Source organism: Nomia melanderi, chromosome 9 (genome assembly GCF_051020985.1).
Source record: "Nomia melanderi isolate GNS246 chromosome 9, iyNomMela1, whole genome shotgun sequence".
NCBI classification, from domain to species: domain Eukaryota; kingdom Metazoa; phylum Arthropoda; class Insecta; order Hymenoptera; family Halictidae; genus Nomia; species Nomia melanderi.
In genome coordinates, this window is record NC_135007.1 from 17,342,368 (window position 1) to 17,368,313 (window position 25,946).

The following is a 25,946-nucleotide window of genomic DNA, read 5'->3' on the forward strand; positions in this document are numbered from 1 at the left end:
CCTTACATCCCCGATGAAAGGTAATCGATTTCGCGTGGGATGTCTCTATAGAACGTTCACTAAAATACGAATCACGAAAGGAGCAAAAGGGCCTCGAACCATACCCAACGCGTTCCGCCGTGTCCATTCGAGCGTGGCCGAGTCCATCGAGAGGCTTTTCGCTCGCGCGATAAAACGTGGTCCCCGGCGTCGGAATAAGGACATTTCGTATGCAGCAACCGGACGGAGCGGTTCGATGTCAGCCGAGACCGATTGCTACCTTTCTACGAGCGTCTCGCGCTGTAGAAGGCCGCGTATCGTTCACCGAAAGATCGTAGGAGGCGTGTGAGTGGCCAGGTGAGAAAGAGAGAGGTGTAACGCGCGAGTCGTGATGTCACCAGGCTCCGTCTCTTATGAATCGTTCTTCTTCTTAAGGCGAACCGAACCCGCCGCCTTCTGCGGCGATGCATCATCCTCCGATTCATCCGGTTTTTCTGCACTTTTCTTCTGGGAACTTTGTTTGGTAACCTGCCGGCTTAATGAACACTTGGATTATTGAAAGCTTAGGTCATTGGAAACTCGGGTTATCGCGAGCTTACGTTTCTGAAAAGTAGAATTACCGAAAGCCTCGATTATCGAACACTTCGGCTACAGGAAATTTAGATTACCGAAGGTTTTGACTACTGAACACTTCGATTATAGGAAACTTAAGCTACTTAGATCACTGAATGCTTCGATCACTAACAATTTACCATTGTTCTACTATTATTTTCTATTAGAAATTTCACGAATCTCAAGGTAATCCCAATTCGTCACTTCTCGATCATTCTTCGATCAGCAGATTCAAAGATTCGATCTTTGGCTACCGAGGGTAGCCTGTCTTATTAGTAGCTGATTAAAACAATTGAAAACTATTTCCGAAGCGTTCTAAACAGTCCATTCGCGCGTGTTACGCGCCCGCACCGGTGTGCGCGGCTCAGCTTTGCACGCTTTCTCTCGAACTTTCTACACGGTCGTCTAAGCAACGGGAGGGACGGACACGGTCAGAAGCGGAGGGCCGCGTAACACCGCACGGCGCGTGACACGCGCGATACTCTATTTTCTATTCGCATCTAATTCCGTCGGACCAGACGCGAAACAGAGAGGAACCGGGGGCTGGGAAGTCGAGTCGGGCTCAGCCGGCCCAAGGTGTGCTCACCGCTGAGTCCAATCGCCGCTCGGAACCTAGAGTTCACGCAGTTCAATCGGATTTTCTCACATGCCGGATCGAGCGAGAAATAATTACCAATTATTTTAAACTTCGAAATTGCTGCCAGAAGAATTTTCGTTTTCATAGCGTTTTCGTATTGTAATAGTTATTAAAATGGAATGTCAGGTCGAAGGAAACGAGCACGCAACGCGAATCCTTATCACGATCGAAAGTGAATAACATCGAGCGTCGAAAATGTTCATTCTTTTCTCTGTAGATCAATATGCAGATTTCCTAAGAATTATTCGTACGAGAACTTAATACGTTCAATTCGACGGTGCATCGAGGAAGAATGTTGATCATAGTGCACGCCTCGAATTCCGTATAATTCGAGTAATATACCGTAGATTCTTATTCACGCGAAAATTGGGGGGTTTCAATGGAAACACTGTTCTCCGACAGTTCCCCTCAAACGAGATATTCTCCGCTGTTTTAGCATGGACAAGTGGGTATTTGATACGACTACTCTCGGAAGATTTCAGGCGCATTAACCGTGAACCTTTCGCTTTCCTGCCAATTCTTATCACCGGATCACAGAGCAATAGGAAAATGGAATGTGAACTATCCAACGCGACTTCAATTGTCATGAAATTCGACGAGTAATCGCTATCGATAGCACATAATCACTGACTCCGATCGACTCTCAACTCTTTCTATTTCAAATAAACTCTCAAATCGAGTTAATCGATCTAAAACCAATCATCGATCGCGTTGTACACCGTGCCAACCTCCGCTCACACGCGACGTTAAAAGTAACGTTATGTCAGCGTTGCGATATCCTTGAAACGAGACCAATGTTGTCGACTCCAGGCAGGCGATCATTGACGCAAGAACAAAATAGAATATTAGTAAAAAGCGTGAGTAGTGGTTCGATTGGTCGAGCGAGCGAGCGACGGAGCGAGCGAGCAAGGTGTGTTGCAATTCCCGCCGCTGGTTTTCGCTCCGATCCAGAAGACGACACCCACATGCCATTGCTTCCATTACCATATGGGGAGATCCCCGCGCGGTCTTTGGTTTCCCCGCGTGGCACCGCGTGTGTCTCGCAGTCACCGGTCGTCTCCGTGGACCGTCAGTTCGGTAGATCGCGGCTCGCCGGTGGTGTTCGCTCGTCGAGGAAGCCCGGCCGGTCGTTGCTTCGCGAGTTCGTTAGTAGAATCTCGCTGGTTCTCGCTAGACGCGCGTTCTCTTTCCTCCCGTCCGCCTGTCCGTTCGTCCGCATGTTCCCCGTTCGATACGTTTAAACCCGAGCGAAACTGGATCCGATCGTAGCTTGTTCGAAAAGCTAATTAACCCTTTGATTGTCGATTGAAACGATCCGGAATGCTCTGAAATCGATCGCACGAGGATTACGTACCGAAGAGTAGACGAAGATGCTAGATTCCGTGTCGAATCAGAAGCAGATTTCTTTAGACTCGCAGTGTGTAGTTTTCTGTCTAATTTTTCACTCATCGACGCTTCTCAGCAAGCTTTAGAGTTCTACTAGTAGCACTTTTGTCTATCGAAGAAAGACACGAGAATGTTCCTCGGTTGAAAGATAGGCGCCTAAAGTTTGATCATTTCTAAAATTCTTCCACTGGCAGTCGGACAGAGAAACATCCGAGCGTTCCGCCTGCGGCATAGGCGCCTAGCGTTAAGGGGTTAATCGCCGGTCTCCTCGGAGCCCTCCTCTTCGGACGCGGCTCCCGAGAATTGGCCCCGGCTAGGCCTAGACGGTCGTCGTCGTTTTCTTCGTCTCCCGCGTCCGCACACGGTCGCGCGAGCGCACGGATATAGATATACTCGGACACGGTCTTTCTCCCTCTTTCTCGTCGGGTTAGGCCTATCCCGGGGCAAAGGGTGAGCAGCTCTAGCCCGTCAGCGGAAAAGACCGATCGGCGGCCGTGGTGGTTCACTTTCCCGGCCGCAGGAACGGCGAGCGGTCGCGCGCACGCCGCGGTGATAAATTCGGTCGTTGATTCGTTAAGGTTCGCGAGCGAGCGTGTCTGGAGCCTGACGGACGAACGGACGAAAGGAACCGACAGGGGGGACACGAAATTAGCCGTTCCTCTTCTTCCTCCGCGTTCGTCGCTCTTGTCGTTACGTCGCATTGTCCGCGCGTGTAGCGTCCCTGCTCGGTCGCGACAACGGTTTTCGCCGGTTTCCCTTTCCCTTCAAGCCGAACAACCGTTTTCCCTTTCTTCCGCGTCGAGCTTTGACCATTGTCAGTGTTCCCCGAGACGAATCTCCGCGATTCCCTTCCGCGCGACGGATTCTCACGATTTTTCTATCTCTCGCGACGAGTTTACGCGGTCCCCCTTGTTCCGGTTGCCTTGAACTTTCGCGATTTTCCTGTCTCTGTATTTCCGCGATATCCTTCTCCCGACCGTCGGCTCTCGATCGATCGTTTATTTCTCTTGTACCGGCAGTGGAACGCGCGTCGACCAGCCTCGACGAAAAGAAACGAGAGTCCGAGGTGTAGACAAGATTAAACGAAGGATCATCGACCGTTTCGAGATCGAATCGTCATCGAAGCTTCCGAAAGGGACGAGTGGACTGCTCGACTCGATGTGCCATATATCGAAACCGATCCTCACGAACGCATAACACGAAATAACGACGGTGAACCGTATATATCGCCCCGCGAAATAGTGAATACCCGAACATCAAACGACCGCATCGAACCGAGGAAAGAGTGTCGCTCGCGTGTGTACAGTTCCGAATCGAACTACCCAACGAAAACAGGAAGACAGTGTATCCGGAAACGCGCAGCACGTGTTCGTGCGTCGCGGAAATCCGCGGGAGGGACCGGAACCAGCGAACGTCGCGGTGTGCTCTGCGAAAATCGAAGCTCGGGGAATCGAAACGTTCACCGATGATCGTCGACGGCTCGCCGGTCTCTTGTTCGGTCTCAACAATAAGCATCGATTCGATTTGAATCGTTGATCACCAAGCTACCAAGGAATAAAGAGAGCAAAGGAGAATCGCGGAGGTGGAAGAGAACTAAGCGAGAAACACGAGATGTCCACGCAGGCCTATTACAGGGACAGGCTCGGCTTCGATCCGGTCGACGCCGTCGCCGAGCTTCACCGGGAGCAGGGCTCGCAGCGAGGATACGAGGAGTCCCTGTCCAAGTTCAAAGGTCAGAGCGAACACGGATTTACCTGGTGGACGATGGAACGCCAGGATAACTGGCGCGCGAACGGCCCCGACCCAGAACATCGGTCCGGCAGCTCGCAGGGTTTCTGGGGTTGCTGGGCGATGTTCATCGAGGCGCACGGTAGGTGAAGAGTTGGCATGCCGATGCTGGACCGAGTCCAAATACACCTTGCCCGTGACCCTCTGTCTTTTTACCTCAGCCCCCCTCCCAACCTTCCACGAACAGATTTTTAGATTTCTCTGATCCGAGATATTCTTCCTCGTCGATCTTCATCTCGTGTTCTTTATCTCTCCACGTGTCTCTGTTCATTGTTACCTCACCGACTTCACTCTTCCCCTTCCATCATCGAGAGATTTTTAGATTCGATCCGAGAGACTCTTCCTCGTTGATCGAATTCTGTTTTCTGCCTTTTTCTTTCCCCGTTTTTCTGTTCGCTGTTACCTCATTCACCTCTGCTCCATTTCCACGAAGAGATCTTTCTGATCCGAGATCATTCCTCGTTGGTTTTCACACTTTTTCTATCTTTTTTCTTTTGTTTTTCTCTTTTTCTTTTTCTTTTTCTTTTTCTTTCTTTCTTTTTCTCTGTTCATTTTTGTCACGCGATAGAGCACACGCTTCAGCTTCATTTTTATAGTTGATCCCCCGTTTTCGGACGACACGCGAGACGAGGTGCGGAGATTTGTGTTCGGGGTGTCGTGTAACCGGGAGAAGGAGGTTTTCATGGTTATGTGGGAGTTGATTTATTTTTGGTGTTCCCGTTGTTGTGGGAAGGGGTTCGAGAGATTCAATTGGGATGGCTTGTCCGTTGACCGCGATAACGTTGCACGGTTGGCTTCGACGATTGTACATAGATCGGGAATTTCGTCCTTTTGTATTATTCAATATTTACACGGAATATTAATACAGCTTACCATTGATCGATCTATCAAGATTCGTTAATACCACGTTCAAAGTTTCACCTTCCAGTACGGGAAGAGCGTTTCGATTCTAATTTCTACACCGTAACGCAATGAAACTTCGCGTGAACATTTCCAGTCCACTTACAAAGCTGCCCGGCAAAAGAACGTAACAAAAACTTTCACGAAATTTCATTATTCCTCGGAATACACGGTGCATAGTAACCTAGCTAAAGCATTCGCGCGTCGAATTTCTGTTTCTCGCCAACGTACGAGTTCGTTTCTCCCGAAAAGTATAATATACTCGCTTCTTAGACGAGATATAATAGTGAAATAGTCTTGCTTCCACTTAGACGCAAAGAAAACTAACTCTGTAAACAATCGAGGAATACATTGGAAACTAGATTCGTCTGAAATTCAGCTGTGGAAATCTAATTCGTGATTGCCGCGACGTTGAATTCCAAGGGGTTGAAACCATGTTCGATCGACAGTTACACGACACTCGACACTCGACACTGGACGCGCGCGGGTTCACCGAACGACCCTTCTCGTCCCTGTTTTCCCGGTGGCCGGCTCCGAAACCGAATGGAAGAGCGCAGACGCGCGCATCGCATTCTGTTCCGTGAGAAGAGGCCCACGGAAAAGAGGAACACCGGAGGATCGCTCGTATCTGGCCGACGCGAGAGAGCACCGCGAGCGGAAGTAGCTTTTTAAGGTCGTTTACCTTTTGCCGTTCGACCCGAATCCACCTCGCGGAAACGGAGTCGCGTCCCGGAAACGACCCCGCGTCGATCGGGCTCGAAGAGGAATTTTTTTTTCACGAATACGCTCGATCACACCGTTCGGGAACACCGCGAATTCCGTTGATCGCGTTCGCCTCGCGCGCCCGGAATTCTTTTGTACACGGATTTTTGGTTTCTTTTTAACATCCACTAACGTTTTGAAGTGTCTTTGTGTGCCTAATACCGCGGACCGTCGAGGCTTCACCGCAGTACGCTCTGTTTACACACGGTTCGATCATCGTTTGCGTTCGATCTCTCGCTTCTGCGAAACGTCCGACGTGTTTTACGGTGACAAGTTTCTCTTTCTCCCTCCCCTGGTTTTTTTTCTCTCTTTTTTCTTTTGTCGTTTGATTTCTGTGCTCGTTCACACTCGGACGACGAATACCCCTCGCTCGTGAAACGACGGTTGCTTCCTTGTTCCGCGTGTTTTCGTTTTCCACTTCGTTCTCACGCGTCTCAAACACGTTCGCTGCGCGTGCCGATTAGCGGGAACGCGAATCAGTTGTGTCGCGTATACTTATGTTGTAAATACTCTCTAAGAATCTTAGTTTCAATGCAATTTTGCTGTTTGTTCCACGAAATTAGTAGCACGGATCCAATACATCCGAATGTATTGACGTAATCCGTAGGAATACAGTTCCTTGTATTCCCTGTAAATATACAATGTTGCATTAACGACAACGGAAACGATACATTTTTCTGTTGCAATATTTTGAAGGGTATCCATGCTTTCTATTTATAGTAACTTAGTCGAGCGCGTTAACGATCAAACGTTTGAAAACTCGGAAAATGGCGTGGGCCGTTTTTTCCGATGAACGGCGCGCGCAACGTCGGTCGAAGGTGAAACAGCGAACGTGTTAGTCTCCGCGATTCCATTATCGTTTCTCCATGATCGCGCGTCGACAATAAACAATCGTGTCGATCGAGCGTCCACCTTGTCACGAGTGTCTGAAAAAGTTTCTGTCATTTTCTCCTTCCTCCTCGACGCCGCGGTCTTCTTCTCTCCGCTCGCTCCTCTGGTTATCACTCCGAAATTCCAAGCGCCCGAGTGTCCTCGTTGTCCCAATTTATCTCCATTACATGTTTCGGTATGCCACTCTTCCGAGTCGTCGCCGGTCGTCGTCCACGATCACCGCGTCGAATATTTCCGTCGAGCCGACTCGATCGAATCTCGCGCGCCTTTATATTTTCGCTCGTCGAACCGGCCAATTAACCTTTAGTCTTTCAGCCGATTTTTCTGGCCTATCAACTCCGAGCAATTTTTATAGCGCCCTAGGCGAACATTAGGAAATAACGTGTCTTAGATTAATAGAATAACATTGGACACCTTAGAGTAATGAAACAACGTTCCTTAGATTTGTTTATTTTATATTACTCTCCTAAAGACAACATTCGCGTAGCAAACGCAATCAGCGTAGGATAGTTCTTTTTTAGTTACACCGAAGAACACGTGTTCGCATTAACGTTAATGTTATGTATTCAATGTTAATGGCGATACACGTGGTGTCCCCAGTTTCTTTCTCGTAAAATGGAGACAGTACACCGTAGTGGTAAGATTGTAGAAATAACGTCCTTAATGTAGGCTATTAAAGGCTTCGTTAAAGGTAACTGGTTTGTTTTAGAAACGCGCGAGGTGCTGATGGGATAGTTGTTAGTGATTTTTAGAGAACGATTGAATAACCCTTAGAGTATGCGTAGCGAGACACGGCTGGATACTTGGCTTATTTAAAAGTAACCAGCGTTGTAGCCGGGACTTTCTATTCGGTCTTAAACTATCGAGCGGTTGCGCAATGCATAGTTAAACATAGTTAAACATAGGCTCTTATTTTTTTCTCTCTCCACAATGGCTAAATTAGACACGTATTCTCCTCTTTGCACGCAAACGTCAAGTGTTTTACTTGTAAAATTAACGTTGCCTACACTCCTCGGTTTATTTGTTCGAAATACTACCGGAAAGACCGAATGATTTCCTCGAGTTATCGTCTTGATTCCAAGGTATCCGATAAAATGAATAGGCAATTCAATCGCGAACGTTTAAATAAATAATATCCTCGTGAACAAAAGTGAAATTACGAACGGTCATGGAATGATCCAAAGTGTAGGGGTTAAAATTTCGTACTTTCTCCCCGACAATTGATACAAATCACATTTCACTAGAAAGTTCATGAAGATTTTTACGTGATGGTGAATCGAAATGATAATTACCAACCGCATATCCGCCGTTAGATCATAGCTACGTGTCTGCGCGGATAAGTGCACCTCTAGGCTATATGATAACAGCCTTTGCCGAGCTAATGTTCAACGACAGCAACAGCAACAGTACTCTAAGGGTTAACAGTGATTATCTGGCAGTTCCTACGGCTATATCCTGCAATTTATTATAATTATCCCATCGGCGTAATTACTCTTGCCACTTTCGAATCGAAGAAAATTGATTAAACGCGAAGGAATTTGATTTATATCGAAACGAATGAATATTTCCTACAAGTTACCCATGGTTTAACGAAGATCAATTAATCTTGATATAGATTCGCCCTTAGATTAGTTTACTTAGTTCCATAAAACCTTATCAAAGACAGACCTCATAGAAATAGGAAACCTTAGGTTTCCCTTACGATATTTTTAAACCGAAGAAGGCTAATTAACTAGATGCAAGTGTCACAACGAAACAGAAGAAACGAGCAGTTACCAAGATAAGTGACTCGTTAGTTCAATCTGTCTGCGCCGAAATAAAAATCTCGACGCGTCGAAAGACGAGTGAACCCAGCAGCTTTCGGTTAAGCCTAATATAGATTTGTCCTTCTCGTTCGGCGACGTCGCCGGCCCGTTAACATCGTATGACCGGGGCCCATTGTTCGAAACGTCGCGGCGACGGCGAGCGAGTTCACGTAACGAGTACATAACTCGGTCGTCTCGGTTTCGACTCCGTTCATTGACGGTGTACATCTCCTAGATGGAATCGGTTAATCGGCCGTAATTAATTGCCGCCCGCTTCGGGGAACGAGCGCCTCCTACTCGATCAATTTTGATCGGTGTGTCGTCGAACTTGATACAGTTGAACCTCGATAACTTTGAAATGAACGACGCCGAAATGTCTTCGTCCCCATTTAAATGATTTGACTCGCGTTCAGTACGTAGGGGAATGTAGCCTAATTTTAATTGCCACCTAAATTGAATCGTATACCCTTCAGCGTGGGAATACAGTTTCATATCGTTTAGCAAGTGCACTGAAATCAGTTGTACGATGAGTAATAATTTTAGTACGACGCAGTTGTTATCTCGACTTATTTTTAACATTTAAGCGCCGAATTATTCGCTTGGAAATTCGATGATCTATCACTCGAAGATCTCGTGTCTTCTCTCGCGATTCTATTGATCGAGGTTCGACTGTATCTTCGGCTTACATCGGCGTCTATCAACGTAATCCTTCCAGCTAGACGATTGTGCGATTGCTAAATCCGATCAGAAAGCGAGGATACTTCGTGATCGATCATTGCTACGGAACTTCGGGCTTTTGCGTATTGAACAGTTCAGCGTTATTGTGATCGTAGCTATAGTGAATTAATATTTATGAAGCTATGGATATCATTATAGTATCTGTAGTATTATTATATTATTAACTGATATTATATATCATTGACAGCAAGATATTCGAAGATCGTTGGTTTCGGATGCGAAAGTATAATAATAATCACACTTCATCAACGCGTTGAACGCCGGCCGATTTCACAGAACAAGATGCATAAAACACAGAATATCAAATTACCCAATCGAATGGCATTACGATTACACGATTATCTTGTCAAATGCCGCTCATTCGATAGCATAATTTACAATACAGAAATGCCATCGAACAGCCGTCACTCAATCAAGCGAATTAGGTAAAAATTTCACCGGTAACCATGGTGTACGTGTCAATCGCGTTGCAGTATCAGCATTTCGTCCAAGAATTCGAACAAATGCATCGAACGCGTATCAAAATAAACAGCTAAAGCGGAACGGTAGGAATTGCGAGTTTATTCGAGAAAGTAAACAATTATCGAGAAAATATTCGTATTATCTGTTATTCGGAGCCACTCAGTCGTAGACGTGGAAGAGAACAGTGACAGATAGAGAGAGCCCGCTGTCAATTAATCGAAACTCCCCGCGATTATTCGAAGTTTCAGCGCACGGGTTCCCGCTTGTCCGCCTGATCGACTGCTTCCTTTACCCACCTGGAGCCCGCGTCCCACGTATCAACACCCAACGCTGCCTACCCATCTACCTACTTACCTACCTATCCCAAACCACCTACCTGTCCGTCTGTCTGCCCGTCTATCCGGCTGCTTGACTGCCTGCCTGCCTGCCTGGCTGCCTGACGCTGCCTGACGCCCGATTGCCAGCTCGGCCACCGCGTAGGCGATCCCCTAGCAATTCGCGTCGATCGTCGCCATCTTCGATGTACATGCGATTCAATTTCAACCCCTTGCCTCCCGATGTTGCGTCAGGCTCGTGGCCGAACATTTCGGATACAGTTTGCACCCCTTTAGTTAGCGACATCGCCTTGAATCGATATCAATGAAATGCGAATCGGACGACTAGAATAAATTGGATATAATAATTGTCACCTATTTTTCTGTTTCACAGTTACAATAGTGTTCGTTATGAAGACGTTTGCTTTTGTTAAAAATGATAAGTTAACGTACTTTGTAGGAATAAATGTATTTTTCAAGCGAATCGCGAGGCAAGGAGTTGATTACCGTTTTACGTTCGGTCCGTCCCTTTTTACGGGAGGGTATTGAAATTTTCGCTTGAAACGCGCCCGATCGGCGAAGTTTGTCTAACCGATTGCCACCTTTTCTGATTGCAGACGAACGAGACGCGATCCAAAAGAAAACATTTACCAAATGGGTGAACAAGCATCTGAAAAAGGTAAGACGCCTCCGGTGCAGCGAGAACAGGGATTCTAACCGTAGCCCGTGTCAGTTTCGGTTCTCATAGAAATTTATCTTAGGTACTCGCGTTGAAAGGGTTGATTAATCATTCTTTCGTCTATACTGTCATCCTGGATCGATGACATAGATTCTTTGGTATTTTATTTTATTCTGTTACGAGTCGCGAAAGAATGATTAATCTCGCTTTATGAATTCTACTTTAATAACTTGTGTCCAACCCTCTCGTGACCCAGTGTAACTGGGTTAACCCCTCTGGGTCTCTCAGAATTTATTACAGCAACCATCCTCTCGGTATCCTATTTGCGAATGGTTCGGATCTCCACATAAAAACGTCACCGAACGACTGAAACGGCGACAGTCTCGGGTGCCATAGATCGATCGAGCGCACACCCTTGTATTTTTCATTCTCGAATTAACGGAGACCAACCCTAGAGCTTCGGTATAGTCCATCATTTTTAAACGATGTCTAGCTGTTATAGGAGACGCCTGTTCTACGAAGTCGATTTCATTTGCGCGTTTGTACTCGTTTCATATTAAAAGGAACTTTAGACCCATTCCTCCTCAATTATCGGAACTAACGATGCTCTAGAAAATCGGTTCTTTACATCATTCGAGAATATTCGTTGCTTCTTATGAATCGAAGTCTGAAATACGAGACGAAAAGGATACCATGTATCGATCTCTCGTTATTTCGAATAATTAATCTTAAACAATAGACTATACTCGCGTCTATGTATTACGTTAGGTATCTCAATTCAGCAATCCTTCGTCGGAACAAGTCGAAAAGTTTCCTCGAAACCCATTGCTCTCAATAGCTTATCTAAGAACTAGGGGTGCAACCACAACTCACCTGGCCAAACGAACTACGGTGTAGTTCCTCGAAGGCTGTGCGGCCCTTCCTTCGAACTATCGAGCGATCCTAATTTTAGACCGACCTTAGACAGGCCGGTAGGCCACGGTTCGCGGACTAGAACCGAGAACCAAGCCTCTAACCGACGCAAGGAGAGAGTATCGGAACACCTGATAGGTGTGAGCCGCCGGCGAGAGCCAGCGACGCGCAACGCTCGGGACAACCAGCTGTTTCGTAACCATGCACGCGGCTGTCCGCACACGTACAGGGTGTCCCACGCAATTGGGACAAGCTGTCTTCCGATCGGTTACAAATAGAAATCAAATGCTATTAGAATCGATTCCTTCGAATTCTCCTATAGGAACTCCAAGATCGTAGTTGAGACTTCGTTCGATCGATTAATCAACTTTAGTAATTTCTCGGGCAGCTTCTGTTGTTCTAACAATTGCAAAAGAATTGAAACAAATGAATTTGATTCATTTGGTAATTCTAGTGATAAATGGTATCGATATTTCAGGTTATACTTCATTGAGGTTACAATAAAATTTCGTTCTATCTACAGCTTGTCCAAGTTGCAAGGAACACCCTGTACAGGGTGTTCCAGAAACATGCTTCGCTGTGCACACACGTGGGTGTGTGTCACTGGGCGTTCGTATTCGAGTTTTTCCGCACACCGAAACGTAGGCAGCGCGTGGGTACCGACGGCGTGCGTTTTCTGTGTTCCTCGCTCCCTGTCGTGGCAGGGGACAGAGAGAATTATTTCATGTGAGGCTATAGAAGGCAACGCGACGAGGAAATCGAGTGGGTGAGAATCGAGGAAATCGACACGATCGGTGTTGACCAGCCCGCAACTTGTTTCGCGCGGCTGTTTTCCGAGGAGGAAGCGTGCATGGATGTTTGCGGATACGTTAACTAACGAACAATTCTCTGATAGCTGGATTTTTGGATTATGTTTGCGTGGAGATTATTGTTGGAGAAGTTAACGAGCGTTTCTGGATTTTCATGCATAGTTTAGCGTCGAAGAAGTTTGAATTTATAGATTCTCGTGTCCAATGTTCGCGTTCCGTTCATTCAACGTTAAATTACTTTGAACACCGTCTTCTCTCATTCCTTAATCCCGTTTGACAAACACCTCCAAGTCTCGTAACACGATTCTCATAAGATTGCGCAACGAAATGTCGATCGATACCCTTCGCACAATTAAGAATCTAATTCGGCCGAAAGCTGAATCATAGGAACCGTAGAATCGACTTAACTCCGCACCCTCGTTTCACAATTTAACCGACCCACCCTATCTCTCACCCTCTTTCTAAACTGTCTCCCCCGTCATTAACAGGGGCTAGAAGCTACCAATAAACGAGTTAGCGGGGAAGCTTTTAACGGTCGTTCCGCCTCCAGTTAAAGATCAAACGCCTAGCAATCTCCGCGTAATATCGCGATTGGCTGGCCGCGAGCTGTTCGAAGCGTCAGCTGGCTCGGTTTTCGGTTGCGTAGATCGATTAAAGAGATTCCGAGTATCGCAGCTACCGAAAGACCGACTCGAACAACCGTCGCCACTGTTCTTCGCGTTAACGAGCCGCGTGACGGTAAAAACGATGCCGTCGGCGATACGCCGGTGACTCGTTCGATGCCAGTGACGATTCAAACGCTGACGAAACTCGACCGTCTCCTTCTTTTTCACGTGTTTTTCTCTGTCGGGGAATAAAATGACGGAGAGAGGGAACATCGTCGACGTTGCAGACGATATGGCACGCGACTGAGAACAATTCTTGCAATTTGAGACACGTCAGCTTTGATCCTTGCCAGGAGAGATAGACTCGAACGTGTGTGTTATCTATGATGTGGGTCAAATCCAATTTCAAAAAGAACGCAGTTCCCCTTTAACAATATATAGCTGAATTATTATAAAGCTGAATTATTTATCGATTGCTTAAATAATAGGAGAAACCGATCTCTTGCTGTTCGAATAATTAAATTATCTATTCGCGAAGTCAGTCAAACACTTGCGATTAATCAAACACTCGAAGTTAATCGAACGAAACTCGCGCACGAAAATAATCAGCTTCGCAATTGCTCGAGCCCGATTCTATCGTTACGATTCGTCCGAAAGATGTTCGATAACTCTCCGTCCATTTTCAGATATAGAAACGGATCGTCTAGGTCGATCGATCATCGCGGTCCGCTGTCTAAGAGACAGCTTGAAACAAAATACAGAACAGACGTTCGGGTTCGACGGTTCCCAATCGTGCACGGATAAATTCTCCGCGTGGCTTTCTCGTTACTCGTCAGTCGTGTATGCAGAGGAGCGAAGGCAGGAGAAAGGAGGGAGAGAAAGAGAGAAACGAGAGAAAGAGAGAGAGAGGGAGTAGTCGGAGGCTCGTAAGCGGATCGTAAGCGGCGCGAGCATAACTCGAATGGCATTTCGAGGGTTATCGAGGCTCATTTTCTTCCCGTGTTAGTCGCCACTTCGAGCCCGACTCGGGACGGCGCCTATCGAGACGGCATTACTCACCCTTTTACTCACGCTCCGCGTTCCATTACCTACCCTCGATCGCTCGGCACGATTTTCCGCTCGGAACTCTCGCCGGGAAATTTTCCACAAAGGAATAGTGGCATTCCTCACATTTTCCGCGGAACTTGATAAGGACATCGAGATACGCTTAAAATTCATTGCAGATATACTCTCGATGCTCCATTCTTGCATATCATCGATGTTCAGTTTACTCCTCTCGTTATCGAACATTTATTAACCGATTCGTCGTGATCCAATTCTTAGATTTTTATCGAATACATCTACGATGTTTTTATTACTAACATATATTGCTGTATTACTAAGATAGTAATTGATAAATCTTTCGAGATCACGCATAGTGATCACACGTTAACGTGCCGACTCTTCAGACGGAATCTCTGACGTGCATTTCGGAAATCTCCGAGCTTTTCCCCGAAAGAAATCGATTGGTCTCTATTCCTTCGAATTCCCTGTATCTTTCCCAACGCACACGCGAACGTTTGCGGAGCCGAGCCTCGAAAATTGGCCGGGCCTCTCCGGCAATGGATTCCAGGGTAATACAGCGAACGGTACTGCGTGTTTGCGCGTCGCTCGGTACTGGTTCTGCCACACGGCTGCCTACCTGCTCGATTCCGCTCGCACTCGCTCGCCCACCTTTCCTCTCGTAACTCTGACCTTATTCGGAAACGTTCTCCAGCGGACGACGTTCCCGATTTACCACCTCTTCGCCAGCCGACAAGTAGGTGGATACAAGTAGGCAGTTCGGCGTGCGGTGCCACACAGCCAGCTCAACCAGCCAGTCAGTCAGTCAGTCAGTCAGTCAGTCAGTCAGTCAGTCAGTCACTCAGTCACTCAGTCACTCAGTCAGTCAGTCACTCAGTCAGTCAGTCAGTCAGTCAGTCAGTCAGTCAGTCGGCCGGTCAGTCTTCTGAAGATGTTGCATAGAAGGGGAGGGAAAAAAACTCGAAGCGAGGATCGCTCAAGAGTGAGCGCATGCAGTTGGGCATGACGCATCGCTGGCATTGCGTAACCTCGCCGCCGCCAGGAAATGGTCCGCTGAAGTAACTTCTTCGTCCATGAATTCCACACTGTTGAATAAAGTGTCGGACGGGTGCCGAAGTACTTGCCGATTCGCTGGGAACACCGACAGCACCCCGACGTCAAAGGGAATTACAGTCTTAGAGAGATGTTGGAACAGCCTTTCAGAGACGACACCGAATTCTCGGTTCCTCGAGATGTCTTCGAGTTAATTCGTTCGTTTATACGGTTAATATCAGGTTAATTCGTCGATAATTCAGATTCTTCGATATTCTCGATCGTTGAGTGACGTGTGAAGTATATACTGGGAATTCACTGTTCCTTTAAGGCTTTGAGAGACATAATTGGATAATTCTCTGGAGGTTAATTGCTTCGGCGAATGGACGAAGCTGGCTATCTTCGAAACGCATCGTATTTACCGTTTCCGTAGCCAATAATAGACTTATTTCGGAATTCCTATAGCCTCGGCGCTAAAGCGTCCAACGCTTAATTTCCTTTACACTTGAACCAAGTTTCTTTGGTAATTCCCATCGAGTTAATCGCTTTACGAGCACACTTTAAGCTAGTCATTGTGTGCACAAGCCTAACGAGCCCGTGACGAATCGTTCTCGTCGCTGAGGTACAATCGGCTAATCAATTACCTGGCCGGGCAAAGCAATCCGGCATGTTCCAGGTAGCAATGACTCCGTTCCAAAATTAGCCGGCGAGCCCGGTTACCCAACCGCACGGTGGCCAGGTAAAAGCGATTGATCATAGGAAAGCCGTGTGCAGGACCCATTCACTTTTTCGACGCCCATTCACAACGGCCGGACAGCGAGCGGCCATTTCTGCGCTCGATCGATCATGGCGCCCGCCCCGAGCACGCTGCGCGCCGTTTCGTTTCGCGGTTTCGTTGATTTCGAGCTGGATCCTCGGTCGCTGTCCCTTGGCACGGGCGCAGACGCAAAAAACCGACGCGATCAATCGCGTATTCGATCTCTGTTTCTAGTCGATCGGGTTTTTACTTTCGTTCCGCTTCCCTTTCGATTGGGTCGCTGGAAGCCGGATAACATTAATCGGTCAGCTGCGCTGACCTCTGCGGAATACCTATCTAAATTCAATCTGCGTATAGCTTTCTCATAATAATTACTTATATTCTTTCATCCTCTCATTGCGTCTCAGTGTCCAAATGTTTTAAACGCCTTGAAATTTACGGATATATTTTAGCTTTCACTAACACTGCGATTTAGACGGCAAACGGTAATTACCTTCCCAGCGTGACGAGTATATTCGTCAGGCACAGCTAACCGATTAATGACTATTTTCTCAATTATGCGAGACGCGTCGTGAGATGAAGATTTGTCTGAGGTGTTTCATATGTTGCTTTTTTCTGTCCTGTCACGCTTACCGCAGCATTGGAAGTATGTGAAGGTATGGATCCGAATTGGCAGTTCGATCAACCGGGACGAGTGGTTTCGGGATTATATTTATTTTGTTCATAATGCGAACGAGAAGACTTTTCAGCGGGATATTCGATGGAAAGGGAATAAAAAGCTTTATTGTCCGAGAGGTGGATCTGGAGCGTAACGGAACTGAATGTTTATACAGTTTCTAGGTTTCGAAGATAAATGTCTGTAGATCCTTGTCAAATGCAATCATTTCCTTCTTGAGAAGTTTACGTATATTCAAAGTAGAATGAAAATTCGATGAAAGTCGATTGCAATAAGTATTTTATACCCTCTAAAGACAATCAAGATTCGTATCCTCGTCCAAGCGCTTTCCACACGCGTCTGTTTACAACCGCCGAAGATTCGCAGTATTCTCGCTCCAGATTCCACTCCCCTCGTATCGACACGCGATAAAAGAGCCGTGAATTGTTCGCGAAGTCGAAATTACCGCGGCCAGGTTTATTACACGCGATGTAAACCGGTCAAGGACCACTCGTCCACACGACCGATAGCAGTGGGGATCCTCTTCGGGGAAACTAGGATCAGCTGCAGCAAAGTGAGGCTTCAGCTATCGCCGAACAACATCTTTATGCAAAATAAACGTTTCTCAGAGGAATTTGAGCAGTCAAAAATTAACCTAATTTCTCGCCTCGAGAATCTTGCCAATGCGAACGTAATGATACTCGTAAATTCTTACATCTCTTTATTTCATACTCTATGCACTCATATGCGCATAAAAAATGCATAAAATCTGCATAGGTAAAGAATGCTGGGAATCTCGATGGACCCTCCGCTGCTATCGACCGCGTTATTAGAAAGAAAAGAAAATGGCGGCACGCGGAAAAAAGCAGATTATCCGCGTGGTCTCTGGATCCTTTCTCAATCGATGTTTTTTTCAGACTTACACGTGTCTGCACGTGTGCGTCCTTGTGAACAACCAGCCGTGCTGTTCCCCCACTGTAAGTCCACGGCAGGTGTCGCCTCGCGACCCGTTTTGCCGATCTTACCAGGAATTTTACGCATGCGACGAGAAACCAATGCGTTTGTTTGTGTCCCTGTTTGTCGATTCGCGTGCCCCTGTTCCTAGCAATCGCTTCCTGATCCTTGTTGTCCTTCGCACGGAGCGAGCGTGATCGTCGATCGCGGAAGAAAGATAGTAAGTTAACGAGACTTACCGAGTTCCGACTAACAGCCTCTTAAACAGCACAGATTTACAACTGATTTTTAATCGATCACCTATCGACAATGTTTCCTACTTCATGAGAATCTAAACGTTTCATACCTTCATTAGGTAATCGATCTTACACCAATTTCCAACCGTTCCAACTATCCATACTAAATCACAAGCCAATTCATTCATTGCACCTTTCAATAAATCGGTATTACGGAACGAATTGAACTCTGCACTCCGAACGCGCCGCAGAAAATCCTTTTCTTTCACAGTTCCCAGTCCCATTCGCGATCGCGTGCGGTCTGAGCGTTCTTTTTTCGCTCGCGAACGAAGGAAGCCGGCGTTATCGGCTCGGTAATTGCGCGATGGTCGCGGGACCAATTACTCGGTCACCTCGATAGGCCGCTTATCGCGACCGGCTGCGCGTTAAAAGTTTAACGGGGCAATCCGAGGGCCGTGGATTCCGTTGCGTTCGCACGTGACGCACCCGCGGTGGAGCACGTTTATTTTCGCGCGTCACGCGATTACCGGCCCGCTCCGAAATACCTGGCCTCTCGCCTCCTTTCTCGCCTCGCCGACTCCTCGACACCGGCTCCCCTTATGCCCTCTTTCACACCGGCTCCTCCGCGTGTCTGCACGCTTGTAGAATCGCGTCGCGCCGTTTCCAGTGTCCTTTGACATCCCTCGATGTTCTTGGGTTTGTTTCTGCTTACATGTGTTTGCTTGTGCGTGTGTCTTGCGCGTGTTGTCTTTGTTCGTAGAATCGGATCGCGTGTTGTCTGCCGTAGAATCCTTTGTTTTTATTTTCCGCGCTGTTGAACTTTTGTCCTTTCGTCGGTGAATGTTTGCGCGCACCCAGTGTGTCTCCTTGTTATTTTTGTTTACTCTAATCCTCAATTTTTGATGTATTCAACAGTCGGACCGTGACTCGTTGTTTCCAATATCCTTCTTCATTCCCGCTTCCTTCGACTTAGAGCTTTTTCCTATTATACGTGTGTGTTCGTCTACCCAGTATCCTCTGGTTCCAATCAATTTTTCATTTTTCAATTTCTTTTCTTCGCACACTTGTATTATGTGTTCGTGTACCGAAAATGTCCTTTGTCGTTTTAACTCAGTTCTTAATCAATCCAACGTTTAATTTCTTCCCCTTAGCACAAGTACTGTATTTGAACATTGTTTCGCCAGCGTTTTGATTTAAAAGAGCAAGTCCTCTACGACGCTGACCGCGTCCAACACTCTTCTGATCCGTGAAATCGTTGTTGCAGGCCAGCAGACATGTCGGAGATTTGTTCGAGGACCTGCGGGACGGGCACAACCTCATTTCCTTGCTGGAGGTTCTCTCGGGCGAGCATCTCGTAAGTGTCCGCCACCCGCTCCTACGAGCGAGACAAAACGGCCGCGTGCACGCGGCATTCCGGTCACGCGGCGACGGAAAAGAACTTGGCACGATCGTTCCGCCTGAACCCTTCGATAATGGGAGGGCGGGGTGGTTCGTCGAGTTGGTTGCGCAATCGACGGGACGGCCGGGGTCTCGCCTGGCCCGGATTAACGCGTCGACTGTCGCGGTGCTTCCAAATTACTCGAGAACAATTGCGATTCGTTGGACGACTGAAATCGAATAAAAATTGTTCGGTAACGACGTCGAATAAAAATGTTCAGTAGTACGAAGGGGTAGTTAATGAAGGTGGTTACTTAATAATTAATGCTTGTCATCTGCACTGCAGCAGTTATACGCAGAACGCCGAAGGCTTTCGTGACAGTCGACGCGTTAATAAATTCGACAGGATGGATTTAACGCTAGAACTAGCAAGCAGTTCGCACAGGATATTCGACAGGATTAATATCCGACGTTCCTGTCGATTGCCTGCCATTTCCGCTTGCCATGAGCTTGGTATAACGTTCCCTCGAAAACACAGCCTTGAACTAGAATGCGTTGTTCCGTGGCTTTTCTGTGGCAACTGCCACAACCTCTTTCTTTCCTCCGAAATTTCGGGAGCCAAGATCTTGATGATAATCCGGCAATTCGACGCAAAATTGTTTCGAAAATAGAAGACAAACGGTTGGAGAAATCCGCATCGGTCGCATGAAAGTTACTGCGGAATAACAGATTTTAGTTCAAGGCTGCGATTTCGAGAAAATTCATGTCACGCTTATGGTAAGTAGATATGGCGAGCAATAAGCGGACACGTCAGCTCGTAGCGCAATATAATACCTTGTGAAATTCAATTTAAGTTGAACATTTCAATGAAGATTGAATTGTTGACGAACCGATGAACATTATTCGAAGTTATGCTATTAAAATCTCGGTCCAGTACAAATGCCATATTCTTTTCCGTCTTGTTTCACTTCCTACCGAGGATCTCAACTGTTTAACTCGATATTGATGCAACTACAACCGCGCTTAACTGGATTTCCCATCCGTAAATAAATGATAATAATAATATCACGATTTTACGGCGGCCTTAAAAGGCAAACGTCCCTGTTCAGCCGTATATCGCTCCTCCTTTTATCTCTCTATAAATTTTCTTTGCTCGTCGGCGCATGGTACACAGCTTTACTATAACTAGACTGCGGTGGTAGTCCATGCAAATGCGCACAGGCGCCAGGGGATCGCGGGGCGGGGAATCAAATTTCATTCCCCGTTCGTAAATAGTTTCAGCAAATTGAAACTAAAATGAAACTGTCTCGGAACATCGCTGAGAATCGCGGCTGCTCGATTAATATACAGCGAGAAGATTTCTGTGCGCCGTAAACGCGTCGAATCCTTTGCCGAGTTTCCGACACTAGAACCGCCGTACAAGTCGAAAATAATTGTATCCAATTTTCCTGTTTTGCGATTAATAATCTCCCTTGCATGCTACAGTGAGCGTCAATTTAAAAACCACTGAAATATCTAGTACATTACCTAGTGAACGAAATTTGCTAGAAACAATTCATTATAGGAGCTTAAAGGAACGTAACGAATTCAATGAATTAAATTACAAAAAGGATTTTAAACTTTCTGAAATATAATCGATGGTTCTAGTGTTACAAATCAGAACGATGACAATATTAACGAGTCTCGATGATTTTAGCCGCGGGAGAGGGGTCGGATGCGTTTCCACATGCTGCAAAACGTGCAAATGGCCCTTGACTTCCTACGATACAAGAAGATCAAGCTGGTGAACATACGCGCCGAAGATATCGTCGACGGTAATCCGAAGCTCACCCTGGGATTGATATGGACCATCATACTGCACTTCCAGGTGAGTATTCGCACTTCGAAAGGAAAGTCACACGTTAAACGCAAACACGAAACAAAGAGAGATTGCACTCGCACGAAAATGCATACACAAAGGAACACAAGTATCTTGCTGCCTCGACGCGCTTATGTTTCGACAGAAATGGTTCGCCTTTCGAATCGCTCCTATAAATAAATCAATCAGTCAATAAATGAGCCATTCAATTATCAAAATAGTTCAGTCCACAGTGCCTGTACGAATACACAAACTTATTCGACAATCTCTCGCAAAAGCGTCGTAATTGAAATACTTGAAACGAACATTCCGAAACGAGTCGCTCCGACTCGTCCGATAATCCTTATCGTTAAACCGTTCAGAATCAGTGGCTTGCACCGTTGAATGGCTCAAGGTATCTACCAGATGCGATCTGTGAAATGTCCGATCCGCTGATCGGACTTCCTCGCATTTCCCCGATCTTCCGTGCGATCGGCGGCCGATCCGTCCGAGAATCTCCTCCGAGTAGTCCGCCGGGATTCCCCGCGAGGGGGGAAACGCGTAGAGGAATCACCGCGCAGGAATTCGCCCCGGCCACTCTCGTTTTTCTGCGAGAGTCTCGTTCCGATCGAAAGCGAGTCGGAGGGAAGCGAAACGGGAACGCGATCGAGATATCGCGATCGAAAGCCCCGGCTCGTCGACTCGTCGGTAGCACCCGCAAAAAACGCGGCCGACGGACACGTCGATAACGCAACCGCACAATGGGGACACTGTTGCGTTCCGCGACCCCCCGTTTTTCCCGACGCGAGACAACGATCGGGGTCTACCGAGCTTTCGGCGACGAACAAGCTTGCCCGTTGTCCAGGGTGCGGCGTAATCGGCTGCGATGAGAATGGCGGAGTCGCTCCTCTGCGTCGGGGAATGCAAATTTTCTGAATTGCAATCTTAATTAGTAGACTGCGGACTTTTATGCGCTTACGGGGAATTTCAGAGTATGCACAGCATTCGAATCGCAGGATTCCGGTTCAACATGGGCGAAGAACAGCGGAAGAACTTGCATTTTACTTTGACACGGTCAGGTCAGATAAATGCAAAAATTACATTAATTTTTCTTGCAATATTACTCTTCGAGAGAAATTATTTTCTATGGTAATCCTAGTTTTCCGATTATGTTTCTGGGAACTTGAATTCGCGTATAGATCCGCAGTTTACTGATTAGCGATCTTTGTTAGGTCTACACGAGTAAAGATCTAACAGTCGCAATTACGAGTTTGTATTTTACCGCGTAAGAGGCCTCGGGTCGATTCTTTGAAGAAAAAGTGAATCAGAAACACGTGAGGGACGTGGATTTCGAGGAAACCTATTACCAGGCTTAATTGGTTGCGCCTCCTTTCGTGAGCGAGGCGAGATCGATTCTCGGGTAATTCATATTTATTGGCTCCGATATCATCAATCTTAGTATATCTCGACGATACAGTTATTAGCGGTATCCGTGTAAAGGTACATAATGAATTCGCTATCAGGAAATAGCGATTCGATCGCAAATCAAAGTCCAGAATGCGCCTTCATCCGTGCAATAACTTTCGAATGAAAATTTCTTGTCGGGACGGAGGTTTCTCTGGATGTTAGGAGTATGGTCAAGTCTCCGTAAAACTTTTTCACCAAAGAATCGCCATGATCGCTATCTCATCGCTCATTGTTACTCTGTACCCTGTACCATCGCTCCGATCGCATCTATCTAATGATGTATTTTTTGTTTTGTTTCGCGCCGCAGAGCTGGCGACGCAAGGTAAGTTCCCTCTATTTTTATGCCGTAGTGCTTCCCAAAGATAACGAAAAGATAAAGAACGCGAGAAACGAAAGACAAAGAACGAAAGGGGAAAGAGAAACCTTGAGAAAATAATGTATTAGCAGTTGAAAACGATTGAAAATCGTGCCTCGTCAGTGTCCGATTGTCGCGGCTCGTATCTCTTTATCGACCGCGTGAATCGATCGGCACGGTAGATGGCGCCCGCGTGTAGATCGTGCACCGGTAACGATCTACCGGGCCACGCGCCGTAGCCCCCCGAAATGATCAACCGAATCGGGATGCGGCAAGCTTCGTGCGGCCGCCATTTGTACGCAAGACGCGTCGAGCGCGGGACCGGCTTGCGTTAAATCGTTGAACAGTAGAATCGAAGGGGATTACGTATTTAATATCTTGTTGTTTAGGCAGTCATATCATTTATTAGAGATTTGTTTACATAATTAAGTTACTTTTCATCGTCAGTACAGAGGCGTTCGTCCTCAGAGGGTAAATAAATGGGAGACACTCGTTTAAGTTGACGATTCTTCTGATTTCGATTTACAATAGGATCAAACGGGAACTAATGAATAGACTGATAAAATAGCGTACGCGAAACAGCGGTCAATTATACGGACACTAAAACCCGAGAAAGTGGACTTAATTGTTACATCCTGTTTAAAATTCGCAAGAATTCTTTTATCGTTCATAATTTATTAGAAGAGAAAGGACTTCGTATACTTTCACTGGTAAATCCTCGCTTACACCGAACACTGAATATTAAACATTGATAATAGAAAAATGTTACTACTTTCGACTGCGAGAGAATGAAAACATTCGTGCCTCGTTATGCCTTCATTAAAAACCGTCACGCGTCACGTTTAAATATTAGAAAGCAGAGGATTGTGGATTCATTTCGTTGCCGATCATATGGAAAATAAGTGCACTCCTTTGCGATATTCAGAGAATCACAACGAAAAACTAATACTTTGAATACAAATAGTACCTGTCCGTGCTTCCAGTAGACGCAATTCACAAATGCAATTACCGCTCATCAAAGATTCAAGACTGCCTATCTATTATCTTGTGCATTTTTCCAATCGACCGTTATTCGTCGATGAATTCTCTTCACAGAAGCGATCCATTGTGAATACAAATAGCAATCATCCAATATTCAAAATTACCTATTCTCTTCTTCATATTTCCAATCGAACGCTGCACGTCGATGAATTCTCCCGGCAAGCGCAATCCGTTGCGAATACAAATCGCAATCATCCAATATTCAAAATTACCTATTATCTTCTTATTGATTTTTCCGATCGAGCGCGATTCGTCGCCGCCGGTGACGACTGTCCTTCCGGCGCTCGGCAGACGTTACCGTTTATGGTATTTCGCTGGTGCACGCCGAGGCAAGGCGGAAGGTTGGCAGCCAGTCGAAACCACGCGACACCGCCGCGGTTGGATTCCGGGACGTGGGAGGAGGCTGACAAGATAGGGAGCCGGGTTGCCGGTATCGGCGACGGGTCTCGTGATTCCCGGTGTCGCGAGCCGCCCACCTTGCAATTATGATAATCGGGATCGGCCACGATCGAGCCTCGAATACAGAAACGCCAGTGACGCCACTGGGCAAGGTCGCCGGTGTCCGACCCGTTTGCTACCTTCCGGAGAACATGGCCGCCGATACGGAATTCTTTTCTGTATCAAACATTCTTCTCTATCTCTTGATTCATCGTCGTTTCAACGTGGGTTCCTTCGAGAGGAATCTTAAAATTCTCTTTGATATGATAATTGGATTCTTCTATTTATGCGGACTTGTGTTTCGACGCTTTGAGATTCTTGTCCGACCGTTGTTGGGATCGCGGAGATTCTATCGTAGGCAATTAATCTCACTTGTGGTTCTTTTGTGATTTCTAGAGGAGATTTTTATAATGGTTATTTAGTTGACTTAACTGGGATTTTAGGATTGAGAACGATCGGCTAAACAGCCGATTATGGAGTAAGAGTTACACGCGAGCGATTTCTAAACGATTCTTTTTTCTATCGCGCGATAGCGGCGATTCTTTTCATTCGACCAGAAGTTTCTCTGCTCCATTTATACTGTCTCGCTCGCGTTAGCCGTTGGAAGGATAGTCCAACACGACGATCATCTCTCGCGAATTTACGACGATGACGACGAGCCCTTGTCCAATCGAGCGACGCGCGGAATAATAATAAAACAGAGAAAAGGAAAAGGCATTGAGAAAGTCGCCGAGGGGACAGTCGAGTGCGCCTTTATGCATTTATGGAGTTTCGCAACTCGCGAGACGCGCGAAGATAAATATTTCATGGAAGCTTGACGGCGCAGCTCAATTTTAACCCTGCCGCGTTCTTCAGGTTCTTCGACCAAAGCAGGTTCTGGATTTTTCACTGTCTTCCATTCGGTTCCCCATTCTCTATTTGTCCCAGTCGCCATTCTTTCGAAGGGACTTTTGAATCTGAACAATATTATTGATTAATAATACAAAATTTTGCAGAGTTAACTTTGATTTCCCGTCGCTTTACGTTTAACATTTCGTTCCGAAGGATTCAGTTTGCAAGCCAAGCTAATTTTTATTCGTCGCTCCGGATTGTAATCGTATTTATTTCGCTCGCCCGAGTTTTTCTGCTCCACATTTTGCATAGGATGCTCACGCGATCAAACGAGATCCCCGGCGTGAAAACATCGTGACTGTGTGGGATGCTCGTATTGCGCGTCGTAGAAACAGGAACACGATAATTTCGTTAGCAAACGTAGACAACTGGAACCAGAACATTTTTCGGATAATCAGAGAGCAAACAGGGAAATGAGGTACACAGGAACTGTTTTGGTAAATGAACGAACGTAGCATCCACTAGCTTCTTCATTTGTTTCAAGAAGAATTTGCGTGTGATGTTCTTTGACTCACAAACGACGCAGTCTACTTCTTCATTCCATTTATAATTCATTGCGAACGCT

The 25,946-nt window shown here is 46.5% G+C and overlaps 1 protein-coding gene across 41 annotated transcripts in view; it reads left to right on the top strand.

Annotated features, from left to right (window-relative positions):
* The window catches only part of shot (dystonin-like protein short stop), a 109,498-nt gene that overhangs the window by 22,647 nt on the left and 60,905 nt on the right, over window positions 1-25,946 (top strand). For 20 of the 41 annotated variants that reach the window (XR_012999388.1, XM_076370711.1, XM_076370698.1 and 17 more), the window contains exons 2-7: window positions 3,634-4,484; window positions 10,892-10,953; window positions 16,769-16,786; window positions 17,703-17,762; window positions 19,240-19,329; window positions 21,049-21,219. Coding sequence is in view for 40 of the 41 variants with exons in the window: in XM_076370711.1 (XP_076226826.1) it covers window positions 4,226-4,484; window positions 10,892-10,953; window positions 16,769-16,786; window positions 17,703-17,762; window positions 19,240-19,329; window positions 21,049-21,219 (660 nt within the window). In the remaining variant the exon portion in view is untranslated. Of the gene's footprint in view, window positions 1-2,277; window positions 2,374-3,633; window positions 4,485-10,891; window positions 10,954-16,768; window positions 16,787-17,702; window positions 17,763-19,239; window positions 19,330-21,048; window positions 21,220-25,946 lie in introns of those variants that run through there. The other 21 variants (XM_031989201.2, XM_031989203.2, XM_076370718.1 and 18 more) reach the window with 9 other exon arrangements.